This window comes from Melospiza georgiana, chromosome 2, assembly GCF_028018845.1.
Source record: "Melospiza georgiana isolate bMelGeo1 chromosome 2, bMelGeo1.pri, whole genome shotgun sequence".
Lineage (NCBI taxonomy): Eukaryota > Metazoa > Chordata > Aves > Passeriformes > Passerellidae > Melospiza > Melospiza georgiana.
The window spans coordinates 112,997,133-113,017,090 of NC_080431.1; the positions used below are offsets into that span (position 1 = coordinate 112,997,133).

General features: G+C 37.0%; 2 protein-coding genes across 8 annotated transcripts in view; one reads left to right on the forward strand and one right to left on the reverse strand.

Annotated features, from left to right (window-relative positions):
- CASK (calcium/calmodulin dependent serine protein kinase) overlaps positions 1-19,958 on the reverse strand; it is a 185,383-nt gene that overhangs the window by 66,113 nt on the left and 99,312 nt on the right. For all 7 annotated transcript variants that reach the window (XM_058018749.1, XM_058018750.1, XM_058018745.1 and 4 more), the window contains exons 6-9: positions 13,055-13,157; positions 4,847-5,022; positions 2,573-2,695; positions 141-224 (exon numbers count right to left, since the gene is read on the reverse strand). In XM_058018749.1, coding sequence (XP_057874732.1) covers positions 141-224; positions 2,573-2,695; positions 4,847-5,022; positions 13,055-13,157 — 486 coding nt within the window. The remainder of the gene's footprint in view (positions 1-140; positions 225-2,572; positions 2,696-4,846; positions 5,023-13,054; positions 13,158-19,958) is intronic.
- On the forward strand, positions 14,854-19,626 carry GPR34 (G protein-coupled receptor 34). The gene is made up of 2 exons (XM_058018751.1): positions 14,854-14,919; positions 16,670-19,626. Exon 2 carries the CDS (start codon positions 16,692-16,694, stop codon positions 17,835-17,837), a length of 1,146 nt encoding a protein of 381 aa, XP_057874734.1. The 5' UTR covers positions 14,854-14,919; positions 16,670-16,691; the 3' UTR covers positions 17,838-19,626.

The window sequence follows — 19,958 nt, forward strand, 5'->3', positions numbered from 1 at the left end:
TCTGTCAAGGCCTGCTGCAACCTTTTATTTTATTGCTGACTTTGAAGCATGGATTTCTCTCAACACTTTTTAAATGAATCAAGTATCACACAAAATTCAAGCTGTGTAATTATACTGTTTTAACACTACATTGAGTTTACCTTTAGTTTTCGTCTTGCATTGAATTTTCTCAACTGTTCTACTGTTTCTGGAAGATGAATCTTGTATGCATAGCGATCTCTCTCCTTGAAAAACCCCACAAAAAACAAACCAAAAGAACATTAAATACAAGCTTTTAATATTCTCTTAACACTAAGAAACCAGACAAGAAAAGCAGCAGCTCATAAATATCCTAAGGAGAATGAGGAGTTGCTGCAACTTAAGGAAAACTTCCAGAAATTGAGAGGGATTAAAGTGCTTTGACAGAATTCTTAACTTGGGCCAAGGATATTTTCTTTTTGTAATTGTTTCCCACCTTGCAGTAAGACCCCAGTGTTTTGTTTTACTGTTGTGCTGTCAGTCTGAGTCCAGCACTGAACTTCAAAGCAGAAAGCAGTTCTGCTGTTTGGAATTCACAAACCTCAGTGAAGGAACAAGCTCAAGCACTCCTTGACAGGGTGCTGGGTACTTCAGGTGAGGTTGGGGGGTGGGTAAGTGTCCAACAGGGCAGGAACTGCCAACCCAATGCCAGCCAGGGGATGGTGCAGGAAGAATTCTCCATTGTAGGTGCAAATGAAAAATGTGCCAATGAACAACTGCAGTGACAGAAGGGACAAAACTTGCAGCAGCCATCTACCTTTTCCCCCTGAAGCTACATAAAAACATTAATTTAATGTGTTTATCACATTCTTCTCCTGAATCAGAGTGAAACCACAGCAGTCCCTCCACGGCACTAAAGATGTCTCTGTCTCATGCTGTATTTGCTCCTATCTATAAATGGTTTAGAAAGCTCTGAGTCAGCAGAGAAGGCAGTTTATTGTAGGCAAAAATTAAAGGACTGACTGGTGGAATGCCTGGCAAACAAAGTTGTCATAAACTAAACCATGTGACTTCCAACAAATAACAACATGGTCAAAAAGAGACCACAGAGACCAAAAGTGCAAAGCTGCAAAGGCAGAGCTTGCACATGCACATTACAGAATTGTCTTTTAAACAAACCTAATTAGCTTAGTTGCTCAAATAACGAAAATTACAGGTTTTCTGCCAAAATGATCCTCAACCAAGCTCTAGCTTTGGCATCTCAATGTGGGTATGCTCTCAAAGTGAAGAAAAAGTCCAATTACAAGCAGGTAAAAACTCCAATTACAAGCAGGTAAAACCAGATCATCTGTGTTTGTATGATATTCTGGGATTCCAAAATATTGTGCTCATTTCCATACCCTTTGATATTTGACACACTATGTACATCGCAGACCAAAGACAGAACTTCGCCTCTTTTTGAGCAGAATGGTTTGAAACCTGCAGTTTCCCAACACACAGAAGAGCTGCCTTTACCACTGTCATTTCTGAGAGATGAACACTCCCAACCTCCTCTGATAAGCTAGACCATTCTCCAGCTTGGAATAAAAGAGTCAGAGGCAGAAAGAGAGCAGAGAAATGAAGAGTGACTCCATTCACTGGTGGTTACACCATTTACTTGGAGGGAGAAGAGCACAGGATCCTGTTCTTCCCAGGTTCTGTCTTTGTGGCTTTCTCTTTGTGTCATGAAGAGCAGAGAGAGGCCAGCAGCAGACACCAGATCAGCCCCCTTTCAAAATAAGTGCCCTGTTTAAGTTGATGATATTATGACTTTTCTACCCTGGACACCCACTATAGAAAACCAAAGCATAACTAAGGACATTGCCAATTCATCAGCTTCTGCCAAAGAAAATACAGTGCTCTGAACCAGCACTTTTCACCTTTTAATTCTGTAGCACAATCCATCATTCTCCAACCCCAATGTTTAGCACAGACTAGTGATGGACTGCTGAGAAGCTACAGGTGTATTTTCTCCTTCTCCAGTTGTAAACCTTCAGTGTGTAGCAACTACTCTTCCACTGGCTTAAAGTGTGTTGTAAATTCTGCCATCACTGAAAAATTATTTGATTACCAGATGTCATATAATTGCATGCAGTCACAGTGGCCTTGGGGCAACACTCCACCACTTCCTTCCCTTTTGGAGGGATATTTTCAAGAATCTAATGTAAAGAAGCAGCACAGTTCAGCAGCATAACCTACAGCAGTAGAGTGCATGGCTACATGACTAACAGGCAAGAGGTTTAGATATGACTGAGCAAAAAGGAGATCAGAAATTATCTCTGGAGTTTGATAGCCACAGAAAGACACATTAACACCTTCTTTAAGCTTTATGTTATGCAGCCCTGCTCCCTGCACTCTGGTGCTGCTGAAGATGTCCAACTGAGTTTGCTCTTAAGCAAGAGTTCAAGCCTGGCAATTATCAAAATCTCAGGCTCTACTCCTAAAAAACATTTAAAGCATAATATCCCACATTTTGTACAGTTCATGTCTACTTTGAAAAGCTCAGAAAAACAAAGAAATCCATAGTTTTCTCCCTTAAATGAGAAAGTAGCATGTAAACAGCTGCTTTTACTACCTTTAACCAGGGGTGATTCAGTGCTTCATACACTGTTATCCTCTCTGCTGGATCCAGCATAAGCATGCGGCGCACCAGATCTTTGGCACTTTCAGAAATATGGCTCCATTGCCTAGGATTCATCTGATTAGGAGCAAGAAAAAAAATTAAATTAGTAATAAGAATGTACAAAAGAACTAGTGTTTATCTACAATAATTGCAGAGATTTAATAGTGGTTGGTGCTAGCGAACATTTCTGTGTAATGAACGTAAAAGGAAATTTCTAAGGGTTTTAATAACTTGTAAAAATGGAACACTAGTTACTACTGAAATGGCACAAAAATTGAAAACATAAACCCTGACATGTCCTTATTATGTTATAATCACAGTGTAATTTCTACCTACTCTACATTCTGCTCAGATAAAAGTCACCACTCACTAGATACAGCAAAACACAATTAAGCTCTGTTTAACTGTTAATGACGCATATGATAAATGCAGAAATTAAATCTACTCCTGAAATCAATATATGGCAAGAGAATTTATCTGTTTCAACCCACAGTTTCATGCCAGTGATTCTGGGAAAGAAGGGAATAAGGAAATGCTTGTTGTGAACCACGCTGATCCTGTCCTGAAGGTGCTATGGGACAATGCCTCTTCCCAATAAATCCCTTTCAACTTCACAACAGGTAAAGTTTTTCCACTAGGAAAATGAAAAAGTCCTTTTCCTTTCTTTCCATAGGAAAGCTTAAAAGGACAAGACAATACCAGCAATTGCAACACTTTCAGAGTAGAACTTTAGGAGATACAATATGAAGGATGATTTTAAATATATTTTCATTTTGTGCATATATGCAGGTTTGTGCCCAACCAGTCAAAATGATGGACACCTGATAAAACCATACCAAAGTAAGAAAATTCTTTATGTGATATAAAGGATAATATCCTTAAGGTATTTTTAGTATTTCTTTCTTTAAATTATGAAGAAGCTAAGTTTTATTTAAATGATAGACAGCTAACTTTACAAAGTATTGAATGCAAATTCAAAATTATGACAAGACTCTTTTCAATGTTACAATCTGATCATTACAAGAGGTCCATTTTATTTTAAATAAGTATTTACAAAAAATGGTCACTTTGAATGGGGGCCCTCAGCAATGTTATCTGGCTATGAAATGCACATTTATAGCTGTGATTAAATTTTTTTTCCAGCTCTAATGAAATGAAGGTAATTGCAAATTTGACAGGATTTTCACTGAATAGACAAATTACTGTGGAAACAGGAACAAAAAAGGAACTAAGAGGACACAATGTACTGGTTGTAGCATTTTTTTTTTTTTTAAAAGAGAAGTTAACTTGTATCCTTCCAGAAGGTTTTAGCTGCTTAAGGGATTCCATAAAGAAATCTTCCATAAAGTGAAATATCTGTCAGTCTGTGCAATCCCAAAACTAGTGCTATGGAGAAATGCTGCTGTTTCCAGGATTATAAAATGGAAAAAATGAAATATGTGCTCCTGACCAAGTACAGTAACATTGCTGTCACTTACATTGTAGCAGGCTGATAAGGTGATATAATAAATCTGACTGACAGACATCTTTGGGAGTTTTCATTTGTAATTTGCTCATGCACAGCTCATGTATGACCTTGGTCCAAAAGCTGATCTTAGACAAACCCATAGAGAAGTTTCAGTTTTAAATTTGTCTCTACAATGGTCTGTGGGCTGAGGCTGTGACAGCTTCTCTTGTGTGCACCCTGACCTGCTGTGGCTGCAAGTGGCTCCTGTTGAATCATCAGCTGCACTTTACTACCCTGCACTAAGAAGAAAAATGCTTGCCTGCATTTTTAAAATAACATGCATTTTGTTTTAAATCAAGGCAATATGATGATGATGAATGTTCATGACAGCTGTTGTTATAAACAGATAACAGATCAAATTTTTGATCTGTTAGCTGATCAAAAATTTTAAATTGTTTATAAATCTGAGGTTACAGCATGTTCTAATTCACAGCTAAACCTCTTGTCTTCCTACAGGGCTCAATGTACACTTAGGGGCTGATTGTAACACCCATTTATTATTTTATCTGAGCAAATATTTCGATATTCTAATTCCTAGCAATGACACAAAACACATCAGGTACAAGACAGACCAAGGAGGGAAAATAATCTCTCTTCCTGTGTGACAGATTTCCATAAACTTTACATTTAAATCAGGCTAAATACAAACATCAACTTTCAGAAATGTTACCAACAGAGCTCATCTCATTGGAAAAGGATTCATGTATGCTGTCATTTACCTTGTATTTGCCTTTAATAATGCCTTCAAATAATCTTTCCTTGGTTCCATAAAAAGGCAAACAACCACTTAGCAGGATAAACAGGATCACACCACAACCCCAAACATCTACAGGCTTCCCATATGGTTCTCTTTTTACCACTTCTGGAGCCATAAAGTGAGGCGTTCCTACACGTCCTGAATGGAAATAAAAAGAAAATTGAGTCAAAGTGATGTGTGTCAAACACGGAAATGAAGAATATCAGTGCATCAAAAAAAAAACCAGTTTTAATACATTTTGTTCATGGTTTAAAGCTTTAAACACAATTTATATTTTTATATATATGTAGTGAGATAAATCAGCGTTTTCCCTTTTGTTTAATTTTTACTTTAATAAACTGAGGAATAGTCTACCCAAGCTGGCAGAATGTGAAACAAGACCTGTAAGAGCACGGGGACTCTTCAGTAAAACTTGCCATATAAAAGTAACCCATTAATTTGGACAATCTTTGAAACAGGAATTATTTAGAGAGCAAATACAAAGATGCTGTAAAGTTCTAGTCCACACTGATAATTTGAAAAAACTGCAGCTAATTGGCAAGAGCAGAGTCTGATGCTCTGCCCATACCTTGGCTGGTCTACTAAAACTGCCAGCAAAAATGCAAAATGCCAGCAAATGTGGTATTCATTTATTTGAAGAGGGAAGTTTCTTATTGCAGATGAAAAGATAATGCTAATTTCACAGAGGGCTTTCATTGAGTGTAATTAATGCTTTCCTATGAAAGCAAAATGTATTAAGCACCAACTGATCTTCTGAGCAGATAAAACTGATTAGAATAATCTCATTCAATTTCTATGTAACACCAATAAAACAATGAACATTTTAACTCTCCTTATAAATGTTTCCCATTGTAAAGAGTTTTGTCTCCATTGCAAAAATTAAGCTTGGAATGCTCAGGTTATCACTGACACTTCAAACACTGCAGTCTTTGGACTACCCTGGTTCCACCAAATACCAACAGAAGAAAAAGAACATCAGTGTAGCAAACTTTCACCACTCCTTCATAAATTATTGTTGCTTATTACAGTGGATTTCAGGGGCTCCATTCCAGGCCTGCAGCACCTGCTGGTTAGGAAAGCCTAAAATGCACCCCAGAGGATCCAGGGTGTTTGCAGGGCATATATTGAACTCAATTTTGTCTTTGTAAAGAGACTCTTGTTGATCAACCTGTCCTGCTCACCCTCAGCATGGGAGTCAGCCAAGTCACAGCACTGAGAACACCTGGGGGACTATTTGGACATGGCTTCCTCAGGAAAGACCATCCTTTGGTTATCCCACCTAATCCAGGAACTTTATCTGACCATGTTCTTTTAATTAGTCCTTTTTGCATTAAAGGATTAAAATATTGTCAGAAAGACGGCAGCTTTTCAACCATAGTCTTAAGAAAAAAACACCACAATTGCCAAAATTCTTCATGTGGCTTTCTGTTAAACCTTTTCAATCCCAGTTTAGCAGGGAATTCCTCTGCCAAACAAATGTTAGGGATCTGTCTGTGACAAAGGGATGTTACCTCATCACCACCAGGCTAGGCTTAGGCTAGGCTAGGCTAAGCTGGCATCTTAACAAGTCCCTGCAGTCCAGGCTGACCTGACAGCAAGGGCCAGTTCCTTCCTGAGCTAAAAAAGATTAAACCACCAAGATGCTGCAAGTCCAGCTCATCCCTCATATCACAGGAGGAGGAGGAAGGATATTTAGTCTGGACAGAGAAAGAATCCACAGAGGGGAAGATGAGTCATTCTTCTTGTGGGCTGGACACACTTTGGAGGGGTATGCCATAATTTCAGCCTGAGAAACCTCAAAGGCCAAATCTTCAAAATCACATATATGAGGTACAGAATTATCTCCTTAGATGATTCTCTCTCTTTTAGATGCCTGGTGGCAGGGAAGACAAGGAAAATGGAAATCATATACACACACATCCAGTATGCAGAACTTGCTGTGATTTTTTTCTGCCTTTTTTATGTGCTTAAAAACTTTTATCTACAAAGTTTCCTCTTTTTTTTCCCCTCTGGATGCCATCACTGGTGACAGGAAAAGCATCAGCATTTCCAGCTCTGCATCAGGCCATGTCTGTGCATAAGCAGGTGTTGACCTGCCTCCTCAAAGAGCATTTTTCTTATCCCTCAGACTGCTTGTGTGATGTTTGTGGTGTACCTACCATAGACTGGAAACCTTTAACTCAGGAGATGATCACAGACCACAGAGAGCTTGTTTGCCTGAGTAGGAGCTTGCTGAGGCTTGGGTGCAAAGGAACCCATGTGCAATGTTGGAGCAGGTGTAATCTTTCTTGCATGTTGAAAAAAAAATCTTTTGTGGTACTAAAATGCACGTAAATATTTTTCATAAATACAAATGGAAAATTGTATATTCTCTGAAAATTCTGCCTTCCCACCATGCTTTAAAATTGCTGTTATAAAATCTGACAAGTGTGGAAAAGAGGGATTACTCTGAAGACAAAGAGGGGAAATCAGCAGAAGACAAAACATCACACGGGATAACAAGCTATTTAAAAGAGGCATTAAGGTACAGTTGTCTGGAGAAAGTAGCTAATGAAACCATGAAACTTAGATATCAAATGATATCTAAGTTGATTTAATGTGTATTTTCAACAATTATGTACCAGCCCTCTCAGGTCAGGAACTTTTTGTGGTTTTCAATAAAAAAATGCAGAGGGGAACATGGTGCAAAAATGACTGTGTGCTGTGAGAACAGCACTTAAAGGTTTGGGTTTTGGCTTTGGGGTTTCTTGTCAATGCACTTAAGTCTGCTGGGTATTTCAGTGAAGGGTAACCTCAAGAATATCCTGTGTCCTGGCAAACAGCTACATTTTCTCCTGGTGTAAATAGCATATTTAGCAGCAACACATGCTATAAAAGCAATCCAATAGCATGATGGAGTGTAGGAATTTAGGTGTCAAGGTGCTGGCACTGGGACTTCAGGGGTGGTCTCTGTGAGGAGGGGCTGGAGCTGCCCCATGCCAGACACAGACAGTTCCAATGGGATCACTGCAGGCACAGCTCAGCCCAGTCTTCAGGTGCTGTCAAACTGACATCATTTACAAGCACTAAAGATAAATTTTGACTTACCTTTGGTAATTTAGTTTCTATGACTCTTTCCATATTATTCCAGACAATAGGGCTATGCTTTCCACAAGAAGAAGAGTATATACAGAGACCCAATCAGATTTTGTCATCCCTAAGGCAGGGGATTGATGACCAAGATATCAGAAGGAGAGTCTTTCAACAGCAGTAGTATCTGAACGATGTATAAGGAAACAACTGGAACAAATAATTTTTAGGAAAAAAAATGTGAGGTACTAATAAACATCACCATCTGACCTCTCACAATAGTGTAATAAGAAATATGCTCACAAATTAAGGTGTTTCTAAAAGAGTGGGATGTCCAGAATAATGTGGAAGGAATCAAAGAATCACACACAACAGATCAGAGAGGGCAGTACTTTACTACTATTAATTCCTTTCCACATTACTCCAGACAATAGAGATGTTTAAAGCAGGTCTACAGAGGAGATGAGTAGATTAAAAAGAAAAAAAAAAAGGAAAAAAAGGGGGCAGAAAAAGGGGTAATTTAACTTCAGCACAGAAGACTGTCTGAAGAAAATGTGTTTAAAAGATGCATCAGCAGACAACTGGATCACTAGATATGAGTGTCCAGAAAACAAACAAAGCAAAGCTCACAGGTTAATGAGATTAATTATAATTCATTCAATAGCCTTTTCTGTCATAAAACTATGATGGAGGAAGTAAATCCTAATGATTTCTCAACACATTAACCTCCTGTAAGCACTCTCAAATCAGCCCAGATATGAAGTGACATTTCTGTGAGAAAGTAAACCACAGCTGTATCTTTTAAATAAAACAAAATCTCTTAAAGGCAAAGCTGGGAAGTGAGTCACATTCTTTTATTTTTCAGGAAAAAAAAGAAGTGAAAACACTACCCTGTAAGAGAAAGAAGAATAGTAGTGTAGGATCTCAGCCTACAAAATTTTACTTCTCTTTGGAAAACAAATGAAAGCTTTGAAATGCCAGACTCTGATGATGAAAAGGAAAAAGCGTCTGCGCAGTATAAAACCCCTCCAACATTAAAAACAAACAGAAAGAGTTTTCTAACCTGGGGCTTATAAAACCACCAAGCTCCAGTTTGATGAAGCACTGAAGATGCTGCCCAGAGTGCCGGCAGATGTTCCACCCCTGGAGACATTCAGGATCAGGTTGCTCTGAGCAGCCTCATCTGTTGGAAGGTGCTCTGCTCCTACCAGGGGGTTGGACTGGATGAGCTTTAAAGGTCCCTTTTCAACCCAAACCATTCTATGAGCATTTTTACATTGATGAGAAAAAAAACCAAAAAATAAGGAACTCTAAAAAATTCTGCCCCCTTTCCCCCCATATCATAGTTTTAATTAGAGGGAAATTTATGGCAATGCCTTCTTTTGCTGTTTTTGTAGTAAGTCTAAAACACAGCTCACAAGGAACCAAGAGCACTTGGTATTTATGGGCTGTACTGACACTAAGAACACATAAGATGTTTTCCAATAAGAGAATAATTTACATTAGGATACTACAGGATTTTGAGGCAGCCTAGGGCATCTAACTAATAATACCTAAAAATTAATACTGGACTGGATTAGCATTATGGTATCTGTGACATTTTGCTGCTGAAGGTAAAATGTGAAAGTTAACTATTGACAGTTAACTATCCCCAGATAAAGAACCTCATCCTACTTAGGTCTGTACAGTTATCTTGGCACTAGTTGAAACCAACTAGTGGTTTGAGAGGAAGTAAGTTTTCTGAGATGCTGTGGTCACACTAATAGGTGGAATTAAGTAGATTAAGTGAAGGAAATATCAGTTGTGAACTTGATGATTTCTGTTCCTTCAGACTTTTATACCATATACTAGCTAAAAATCCCAAGATTTAGCATCTAAGATATTTGATATCAGATAAATCTGATGTCACATTTAAGAAAATACTGTGACAATTCATACTGTGCTCTGCAAGAAAACTCTTCAAGGAAGGAGACAGAGATCATAATGTGAGATTAGTCTGTTAAATCACTGACTTCCCAGAGGTTCCACTACTCCAGCTGCATCATAACAATGCAACACAGACTGTTTATTGTCTTATGGAACTGTGCTGCTCCTTAAAGGAATTCACTTATAAATTATGTTGTTCTCTAACTCCTGTGTATACTGCCAGAGGTCCTTTATAAAGTACTTCAAGGCTTCAAGTCACAATTTTCCACTACTGATCATAAGAACTGAAGCAAGAAGAGACCTTCAGAGACTGGTAGCTCATGAAACCTATTACCTCAAACTCAGATGACAACACATGAATCTTAGCCATTTATTGCAGCTTAGGGGCAAATGGAGTGGAACAAAGAATATTTCCTTACATTTCCCCCTCTGGCCTTATGAAGAAATGAGTTATGGCTACATACTTTTTGGTTTTTGTACTTTATTTTACTTACAAAAAGTAAATAATAACTAATAATGGAACTTTCTTAAAAATAATGTCAACTGAGTTGTTAGCTGATAAAATAGAGTCACTCCTAAAATCTCCTCCATACACATTTTCATCAATGACATCTAGTATGATGTCACAGCTTGTTCTCATGAGCTCTCTTACACTTCTGTAAAACAGCCATCTACCTGCTTGAAAGAAAGAATCCTATAGTTACAATCCTTCTAAACTTCACAAGTCTGTCTTTGGACTTATATAAAAAGATTTTAATAACTGAGGTTTAATTTAACTCCAAAACAAAAATTCCTTCCCCAGCAATTTATGCACACTCTGATAAAGATGCCTTTGTCAAGTCAAAAAATGTTACAGTCCCAAACAAAGCAAAAGCTGTAAGCTTGAAGGCTGGCTTCAAACACACTGAGGGAGAAAATTCCCTTTAGTTTGTTCTCCTGAGGCTACACACAATCTGGGATTGCCAGGCACAGGTGTGTCAAGGTGTACAGAAGTAGGAAAAACAGCACAAACAAAGCACAGGGTTAGCAAAATTATCTTAATGCCATGATAGATTTTATTTAATAGAGAATTTCTTTTGTTATGTACTAACCACCAAATGCAGGAATTGCCAAGCTAAAAGGGAAATAATGCTATGCTAAAAGGGAAATAATTGACTACGTCAAGAGGAATCAATGTTTTCCACTAAAAATTAGAAAAGCAATGTGAAAGTGAACAGATTGGTTATAATGCTGTTCAGACTTCTCTATTTGGAGAATTTCTACTTTTTTTAATGAGACAATTGAGAAATAAGAAGTGCTTGTAAATTATTCTTAGTATTATGACAAAACTTTTCCATATGAATAACACCCTTAAACAAATGTGTAGATAAACACTGATTTATAAGGAATTTATAGTCCAGTTCAAACATCCAGTATTGACAGCTGTCAATATTTCATATAAAACATGTGTTATATTGTAAAACTGAATAAATAAGACCTTGCCAGCTCTGTGTAGGGAACTGTCTAGTAATTTGTCTTCAGGTAGGGTTCTGGCAGGGAAAAGAATTGTCAGATAACAGAGGTAGTTTGTGCTTAAAAGACTGGAATGGAAGATGAGGAGAAAGAGAGGAGTCAGTTAAGGAGACTTTCCACAGTAAATAAATGGAATGGAATTATTCTGGGTATCCCTGAAAATGAGTGGAATTTGAAGCTGAAAGCAACAACTGCCAACGAAAAGGCTGCAAAGGATGCCAGTTGAGAAATAAGGAAAAAAATAATTGTGTGAAGGCAGACCAACATGGCAGAAGTTGAGGTGGAAGAAGCAAAAGATACTGATAAATATCACAGTGATGAGGTTTGGGATCTTCTGTGAGAGCTGCAAACAGAACCCCCAGCACTGATCACTGCTGCAGGTTGAGCACAGGAGCAGTGAGTGGGATCACAGCACTGGGAACAGCAACACAAAAGGAAGGCCATGGCAAACTTCAGGAAAAATGCAGTAATTTTTTTTTTCAAAGTTGAACTTGAATGTTTCTTGCTAGACAATTGGTAATCTGAAATCACACTGCAACTGACTACCTCCAGAAGAGTGGCTGAAACAGAAGGAGTGGGTAAAGTTGCTCAGCAGAACACAAAGAAGAAAAATTAGATAATTAGAAACAAAAGTGTAGAAACTGCCACTAAAAAAAAGCAGTGACTGATAATTTGAGTAACACAAGAAAAGTAAAGAAAGCAATGACTTTTTTATTACAGCTTAACCGAATGGGTATTTTCTTGGAAAATATGTCTCTAGTTAATAAGATACTTGGATATTTCTAGGGTATCAGCAATATCTGGAAGGAAATGGAAGCTGTTGATATGTTTACATTTGATTTGCTTTTTATTTAAAAAAATGTACAAAACTCAAATTGACACAGAATGTTAAGTGATTAAATTAGGAAATCTGAGATTTTGAAGATGCATGGTACTGAAGAAAGTTATTAATTCAGAAGAAAAAAATATTAAAACTAACAAAATGTTTTGTTGTGGTCTCCTACTCTGGCAATGAAAGCATCAGAAAATTGATTGGGTCTTCATCTGTGCAGGCTGATTAAAGCATAACCCTATTGTCTGGAACAATATGGAAGGCAGCTAGAGGAAATAAAATCCACAGAAAACAAAACACGGTCAAAAAATATACATACGTATCAAGATATTGATGTCTTATGCAATAATTACAATGAAATTTTAAAACACAGAAAAGAATCACATGTGAAAACCAGTAAGATTTTGCTATTAACCACCACAGCATTCTGACAGGAACTGCCTATCCAACAGGGCAGCACTGAGGATGCTGCAGTAAGTCCTTACTCAAGTGCTTCAATGACTGCATTTTTATTTTCTTTGCTTTACCAAGCATGGCAGAATTAAGCCAAAGCTTGTATTAAAGTGGAAAATTCTTTGGGTATTATTAGATTTATTTTTATCAAACCAGCATGAGCTCCTGTTGAGTAACATTTACAGGGATTTAATGTTTGAATGCACATTACATTCCACTACCAATTTAGCTTGGCTGTGTGCATTTACCATGCTAACTTAGTCTGTAGTGAAATATTATTTTTGAGCTCTTGTTTTGCAGGCCAGGCTGTGTCAGAAGAACAGAACTCTGCAGTACAACATGCACAATACTAAATAACTTAGAAGGAAAATGTCTTACCTCCAGCAACTAGCCCAGACTCTCCTAACTGAATTGCTACCCCAAAGCCACCAAGCTTTACTGGGGCTGAATTCTCTTTTGAGGCAAGCAGTACACAGTGTGGCTGAAAAGACAAAAATCCAGACAAATTATTACACTGTTTGAGAAAAACAATCTGTAATTTAGCACTTATTTTCATAAAGCTGAGAGCAGAGGTTAGATTTTGTTTTTTAAAAATAATGTCTCAATTTCCATAATCTTCTTTTCTGCATGGACTCCTCTTTCTACATTGGCTTCCCTTCTATTGCCCCAGGCATAGCAAAATCCTTTCAGAACTTATCAGAACTAGCAAGGAACACAAAGTGAAATCATGATTAAATGGAGATAAAAAACTCATGTGTATAATTTCTTACCTGGTATTACTTTTCATTTTTGTCTTCCATCCTATTAACCCTTACACTGTTTCAATTCCCCAGCTGAAATATCCTGCCTATGATATGTTTTGTGGGGTCTTATCTTTTCCACAGAGAACATAAAACTTTGTTTTGAGCCTTAATCACAGGATTCACTCAGCACTTCTCAAGTGCAGGAAAGAAAAGGAACACCCCTGGAACATTCCAGTGAGGGATATTCTTCAGGTGTCTAAAGTGGATTCCAGCCATAGCCATCTATATCTTTGATTTTCCACAAATAACAGTGAGGTGTAACAAATAAAAATGAAATAACTGAATGAATTATAATTATATAATAAATATATAAATGAAATAAGATTATACAACAATTCAGATGGGTACTGACTGCTGCAGGAGGAAGGAACGTACAGACAAAATCTATTAGAACACAATTTGGTATTAAATACACATACCCAAACAACTGCATTTAATGTAGAACTTCCTGCATTTACTCAAAGCCTCTCTTTTCAATACCATATTACTTAAAATGAAGAACCTCAAATTTGTATACTACTTCCTGAGAATACATTACTGCTTAAATTGCAAAACTAAGAACTCAAAAAAGTGCACAGGACCTACCAGAAGTTCCTTCTGACTACCTCTGAAGTCATCATCTCTAACTACCCACGTGTTTTTGTAGAAGTTTAAATTATATGAGAACAAAGACCTTCAAAACAATGTTCTTGAGATTTTAATTTAATTTAGGCCTAGTCATATTAGGTCTTCTAGAATCCACTCCTAAATTTCCAATTTATAAATGTAATTTTCAATTCCTATGCACCACTTGGAAGAGTATTAGCAGGTGGTATTATTGCTGCATACTGTATTTCACTTCTGCCTTAGTGAAATGGTTCAGATGCACACTTTGGGCACTTTCACATCCTCTTGTCATTGTCATTTGGAGTGAGAAAGAATTCTAAAATTCTAATCCCATGCAAGGAGAAAGGTAGATAGGAGAACTATATAAACATTTACAAAATGTACTATTACCCTGTGGTGCTGACTTATCTTTACCCTCTACTGGAAAAAAGTGACACTACTTCCACGAAGTATTAAAGAGATGACAGATAGTACCAACATCATCATCACCCAAAAAACCACTGGCACGGCTCACCAGAAACAAAACCTCTGAGAAAAAAACTTCCAATCTCCAAATCAGAGCAAAATTGAGAAAAATTGATTACAGAACCTCTCTCAGCAGAACACAAATAAACTGGGTAGAGCCAGATAAAAATGTCTTTAAAAAAACAAAGCAAACCAGTTGCAACACCAGTTAAAACTTCCCCCTGTTGCCAATTGTGCGAGTCAGCTGGAGCTCGCCACTTTCAGAGAGAAGCTGCTGCTGCAGCTTTCTAATAAAAGGACCTGCACGTTTCTCCTCCCCGTCTTCACCAGTGCTTTTGAGAACCAGCAGAACCTCTTAGCACATAAATGGTAAGTGAATTCTTTTATACTTAAGCTATAGTTCTCTTCATTGCAATTCTCTTAATATCTAGGTTTAAGCACGTCTGCTTGCTTAGAGGTGACACAACTTACGAGAGTGAAAAGTTTGTTCCCAATCCATTCGCAGCGTAACCCAAGTTTCTCCCTAATTGATCTAAACTTCCTTATACAAGTCCCCATATCAAACATTTTCACAGAAAAGCAATTTAAACATGAAGTCATTGCAGTAGATGGGTTTCAAGATATATTTGAAAACATTGCAGTTTGAAATCAATCTCTTGAAATTACTTGCCCTGACAATATCAAGTGGCAAGTATGAGAACAGCTGGTTTGGAAACTGCTAATGTACCCTACCAGTTTAATGTAATTGTAGAGTCAGACAACACAGGATGTTAAAATATTTTAGACTCTCCTCTCATGAATTCAGATTCTGTAAGTACATTAGGTCTTCTTAGAATTTTGCCCAAATGTTGCCATTTTCACTGCTGTGGCTGCACCACAGAATTAAATGTAAATTTGCATTTTTCAAGACCTATCATGCAAATTGCATCGCCTAGACACAGAGCTAGCATAAAATTTATTTTAAAATTACATATACAGCAGTATGTATATGGTTTTTTGGTTTTTTTTTTCTGTAACAGTTGCCAGAAAACTAAGTGCAGAGTGCTAAAACCACTTCTGAAAATTTTGTGAGATTATAGGAAAAAACCTCTTTCCTCTGTAAAACTAAAATATTCTAAATAAACTTTTGTATGGCATTTCTTGTTGCTATGACAAACAAGTCGATGGCTAAAGTTTTATCATTATTTATCAGTAAACATCTCTCTAAACGCCTTCACGTGATGGCTCTGCAAACCACACACTTCTGGTTTTCCTTTGTTGGTCAAGGCTGATTTTTATCTTTCACATTGTACCTTCCTGGTCAGCAATAAGCTTAGTGAAATAAAAACTATCCAATGAAAGCAAAGAAAAACATGAAAACAAGAAAGGTTTGTAAACAACCTGTTACTGCATTCTTGTGATCTCCAGCTAATAGTAGTTTATTTGTGTAATACTGATTTGTGAATAGTAGAGAAAAGGAAAAAACCACTTACATTTATGTGAAGGTACAGATTATTAAAGACAAGCCACTGCAACAAACTGTCTCACAGGGTTACTTACAACACAGCACATAGCCAAATAAATATTATTAATTGATGAATGCTTTTTTAATTGAGAACCAGTGAGTCGCATGTGAGAGATGTGAATTATTTAAAATTAACACAGACGAGTTTAGACTTCCTTTAATATATTTTGTGTCAACACTGAGAATACTTAGCTATGTTTACCTGTCCCTGCACCTTAGATAAAATTTTTTCTGTGCTAGAAATCCTGGTCCCAAGAAGTAAATTAAAAAAACTTATTTACTCTTATAAAGAAAATTCTTAAGTTTGCAGGAAAATAGTTGTAGGAAAATTTTTGTAATAGTTGACTTTTAAAACAACACAAAACAGTAATAACACTGTAATTACAGAAATATTTATCTGTGAGTACTCTACATATCTGTTCTTTCTTGCCTGCAGATTACCTAGACATATTATTTTATGAAGAAACGTCTTCTATTCAGCTACACCAATACTTGGTGCATTTATTCCTTTTAGCTACTGCCTTTTATTTTTATATCACATTAGACTGTAGGCTATAAAGCAAACATACTTGAATGGAGATTTAATTCTTAAAATATCTCTTTGTCTTTTGGCAGAACAGCTAAAACCCCTTTTCAAATGATGGATGCAACTTCAGCTGCTTTACCAACCATTGGTCCACACAAGGAAGAATTCTGGAGTAACCAAACCAACCTGACCATAAATGTCTCCGAAAGTCACAATCATGCCAGCTGTTCCTTGGATGACAGCAACTCACTGTCACTTGCTTTGATAGTTTTTTACTCCATTATTTTTGTTGTTGGATTGGTTGGAAATATTGTAGCCCTTTTTGCTTTCCTGGGCATTCGTCAGAAGAGGAATTCTATCCAAGTTTACTTGCTAAACGTGGCTGTTGCAGATCTCCTGCTCATCTTCTGCCTTCCCTTCCGGATCTTCTATCATGTCACCAACAGCTGGATGTTCGGGAGGGCTTTTTGCAAGGTTGTGGGAACTCTGTTCTACATGAACATGTACATTAGCATAGTACTGCTGGGACTAATTAGTCTGGATCGTTATATAAAAATAACGAAGTCTGTGAGGCGTCCAAGGATGCTCACCACCACCCGGAGCGTGCAGATCTGCTGCACCGTGTGGGCCATTGCACTGGCAGGATTTATAGTGGTGGTTGTTCCATCTTCCTTTAAGACTGAGGACAGCAACTCTACCAAGTGCTTTCATTACCGAAGCAAACAGAATGCAGAGAAGATAGAAGCAATTTTAAATTATATCACTGTGTTCATTTTTTGGATTGTTTTTATCCTTTTGATACTTTCGTATGTTAAAATTGCCAAGAACCTTCTGAAAATTTCGAGGAGAAGGGCAAATTTTCCCAATGCGGGAAAATACACCAAGACAGCAAGAAATTCCTTCATTGTTCTCATAATTTTCACCATCTGTTTTGTGCCTTATCACATGTTCAGGGTTGTCTACATCACATCACAGTTACAACCCCCATCCTGTTACTGGAGGCAGATCATTCACACGTGCAATGAGGTGATGCTCATATTTTCATCATTTAACAGCTGCCTAGACCCAGTTATGTATTTCCTAATGTCCAGAAGTGTCCGCAAGACTGTATTCCAACTGATTTGCAGAAAATTTCATGGAGAGAAAAGCCTAAACCTGGAGAGCACTTCAGACATAAAACTTGGCCAATACGCTCAAGAGCGATTGTCTAGCACCACTCCTCACTCCAGCTACTCAAGGAAGAAGTCTGTGATTTGAATGTTTAAATGGATCTCTGTCACTCCAGGTCACGGATTTCAGATCACAAAATCCTCTACTGTAGAGTTACTAATTCTGCCTCTTTCCTCCTGTTAAGAAAAATGAGAAGTCGTACTTCTGGCTTGTGAAAATGAGAAGTTACTTTTCAGAAGAATTTTTTTGCTCTTGTTTATCCAAGAAAACAAATTAGGAAGTTCTCAGACTTTTTTGTGTTGGACTAAAGTAGAACACTAACTCTTTAGGGACATTTCCACAAAGGGGTTTGAACCTGTAAAAGTAAACTTGTATATATACATTAATATTAGTAACTTGTGCGTGTAAATAATAGATGAATTTTGCAAAAAGTAAATTCTGTCCTATTTGAAAGATTTAGATACCATTAAAGATTTTATGTATATTTTTTCTGTTTTAATAGGTTTCCAAGAGATCAGTATTTTTATTACGTTTATAAATGCATTTTAAAAGAAAATATTTGAGAGTTTAGTAACATGTATCTTAAAAATGAGGTGAAGAATACAACATCAATTCAGTTTTAAGTACAGAAGACACTCTTAGTTTTATTAAGCAGCAAAATTAAAATATTCAATCCTACTAAGACACTTGCATTTCCAACATTTTAATGAGTGTCAAGGTCAAACACCTGAGGAAAAGCAAGCAACGCCTTTGGAAAATTCTAAATAAATGAAGGAGAGGTGATGTGGGTATTTCCTAAGATTTCCTTCAATGTGACAAATTTGATGACTGCACAAAGTAGTTCAGCAAGGAACATCAACTCACAGAGTAGAGTAAAAATATCAGCCAGGCTCAGGCACTGGTCTACTCCTAGATTTCCAAAGCCACACATTCCAGCTGCATGCTTCTTCCCTGGCAGGAGACTTTTCTTTCCATGTGATTAAAATAATTTTGATAATTGCTGATGCCATGTAAACAGCAATGTAATGACAACCTTTCATAGCTACAGCTACGTTCTCAGATACTAAACAGCTTTATGTATTTAGGCACAAACAAATTTCAAACTGTAACATTTCTCAAAAACCAGAGAGCTGAAGGTGGGGAATGTCTGGCACCAAGATGACTAAAGCAGCACAACCATGAATAAATTAAATGTCTGGCATAACAGACCAGAAAGGTGAAAGTTATAGAGGCCAGACATCAAGCTCTGTGAAATAAGGATTTATTGTCTTTACACACACAAACAATACTGCTCAAATAAGTAGGTGTAAACAAGTTGGTTTTAATATGACTGCCAGTAACTTTTTTAATGCATCATGTGACTGTTAATGCCAAATCTGTGCCAAAATGTGTGGGTTTTTACTAATTTCATACAATATTCTGATTTTACAGAAGATACTCATAACACTCTGATTGAACAAAGTAAACATAAGGCTTCACCTCAGCTAGATATAAACTTGGTTTAATTTTGATGAAAATTCATATCATTCAGATTTGATGGAACTGGATATATACATGTCAAAGAAATTACAATGACTAGCCAGTAATTGTTTTGTTCTGCCCCTTTTTTTTTTAATAAAAAATTAGAGGGTTTCCTTATCTTCAAAAGAAAGATTCCTAAAAATGTGTAATTTCATAAAAATATGATGGTAACTGACTTTTTCTTAAATATTGCAGCATACAACAGAGGTGTTTGTACAATAATTTCTGACTGATTCTCACAGAAATTGCATTTCAGGATCATTTATCTATTGTTTTGCCATCCTATTCTATTAAAGCTTCTCTTGTTTTGTATTTGTCCAATGCAATTTTATTATGCAATACTGTCGTTCTACATAATGACATCAATTCTGGTACATCTAGTGGAGTTTATAAACCATAATTTCACAAGATTTATATGTTATCTCACCCTTCTTTCTTTTCTATGCTCATTCTGTGAGCAGTTGGTTGATGATTCTGAACAGCAGGTTGGGGTGAGGGTGTGGGCTAGGGAATTCAGGAGAGGACAGACATGAACAACAGCAGCTTGAACAAAATGTGATTTCTAAAATTCTTTTGAATGAAGTGTTAGACCAGAATTTTCATTCACAAGGTTTGTAATTCACGGACACAGCAGTATTGCCAAAATAAACTCAGATCTCTTCAGAAGATCAAGTAGTAGTACAGGGT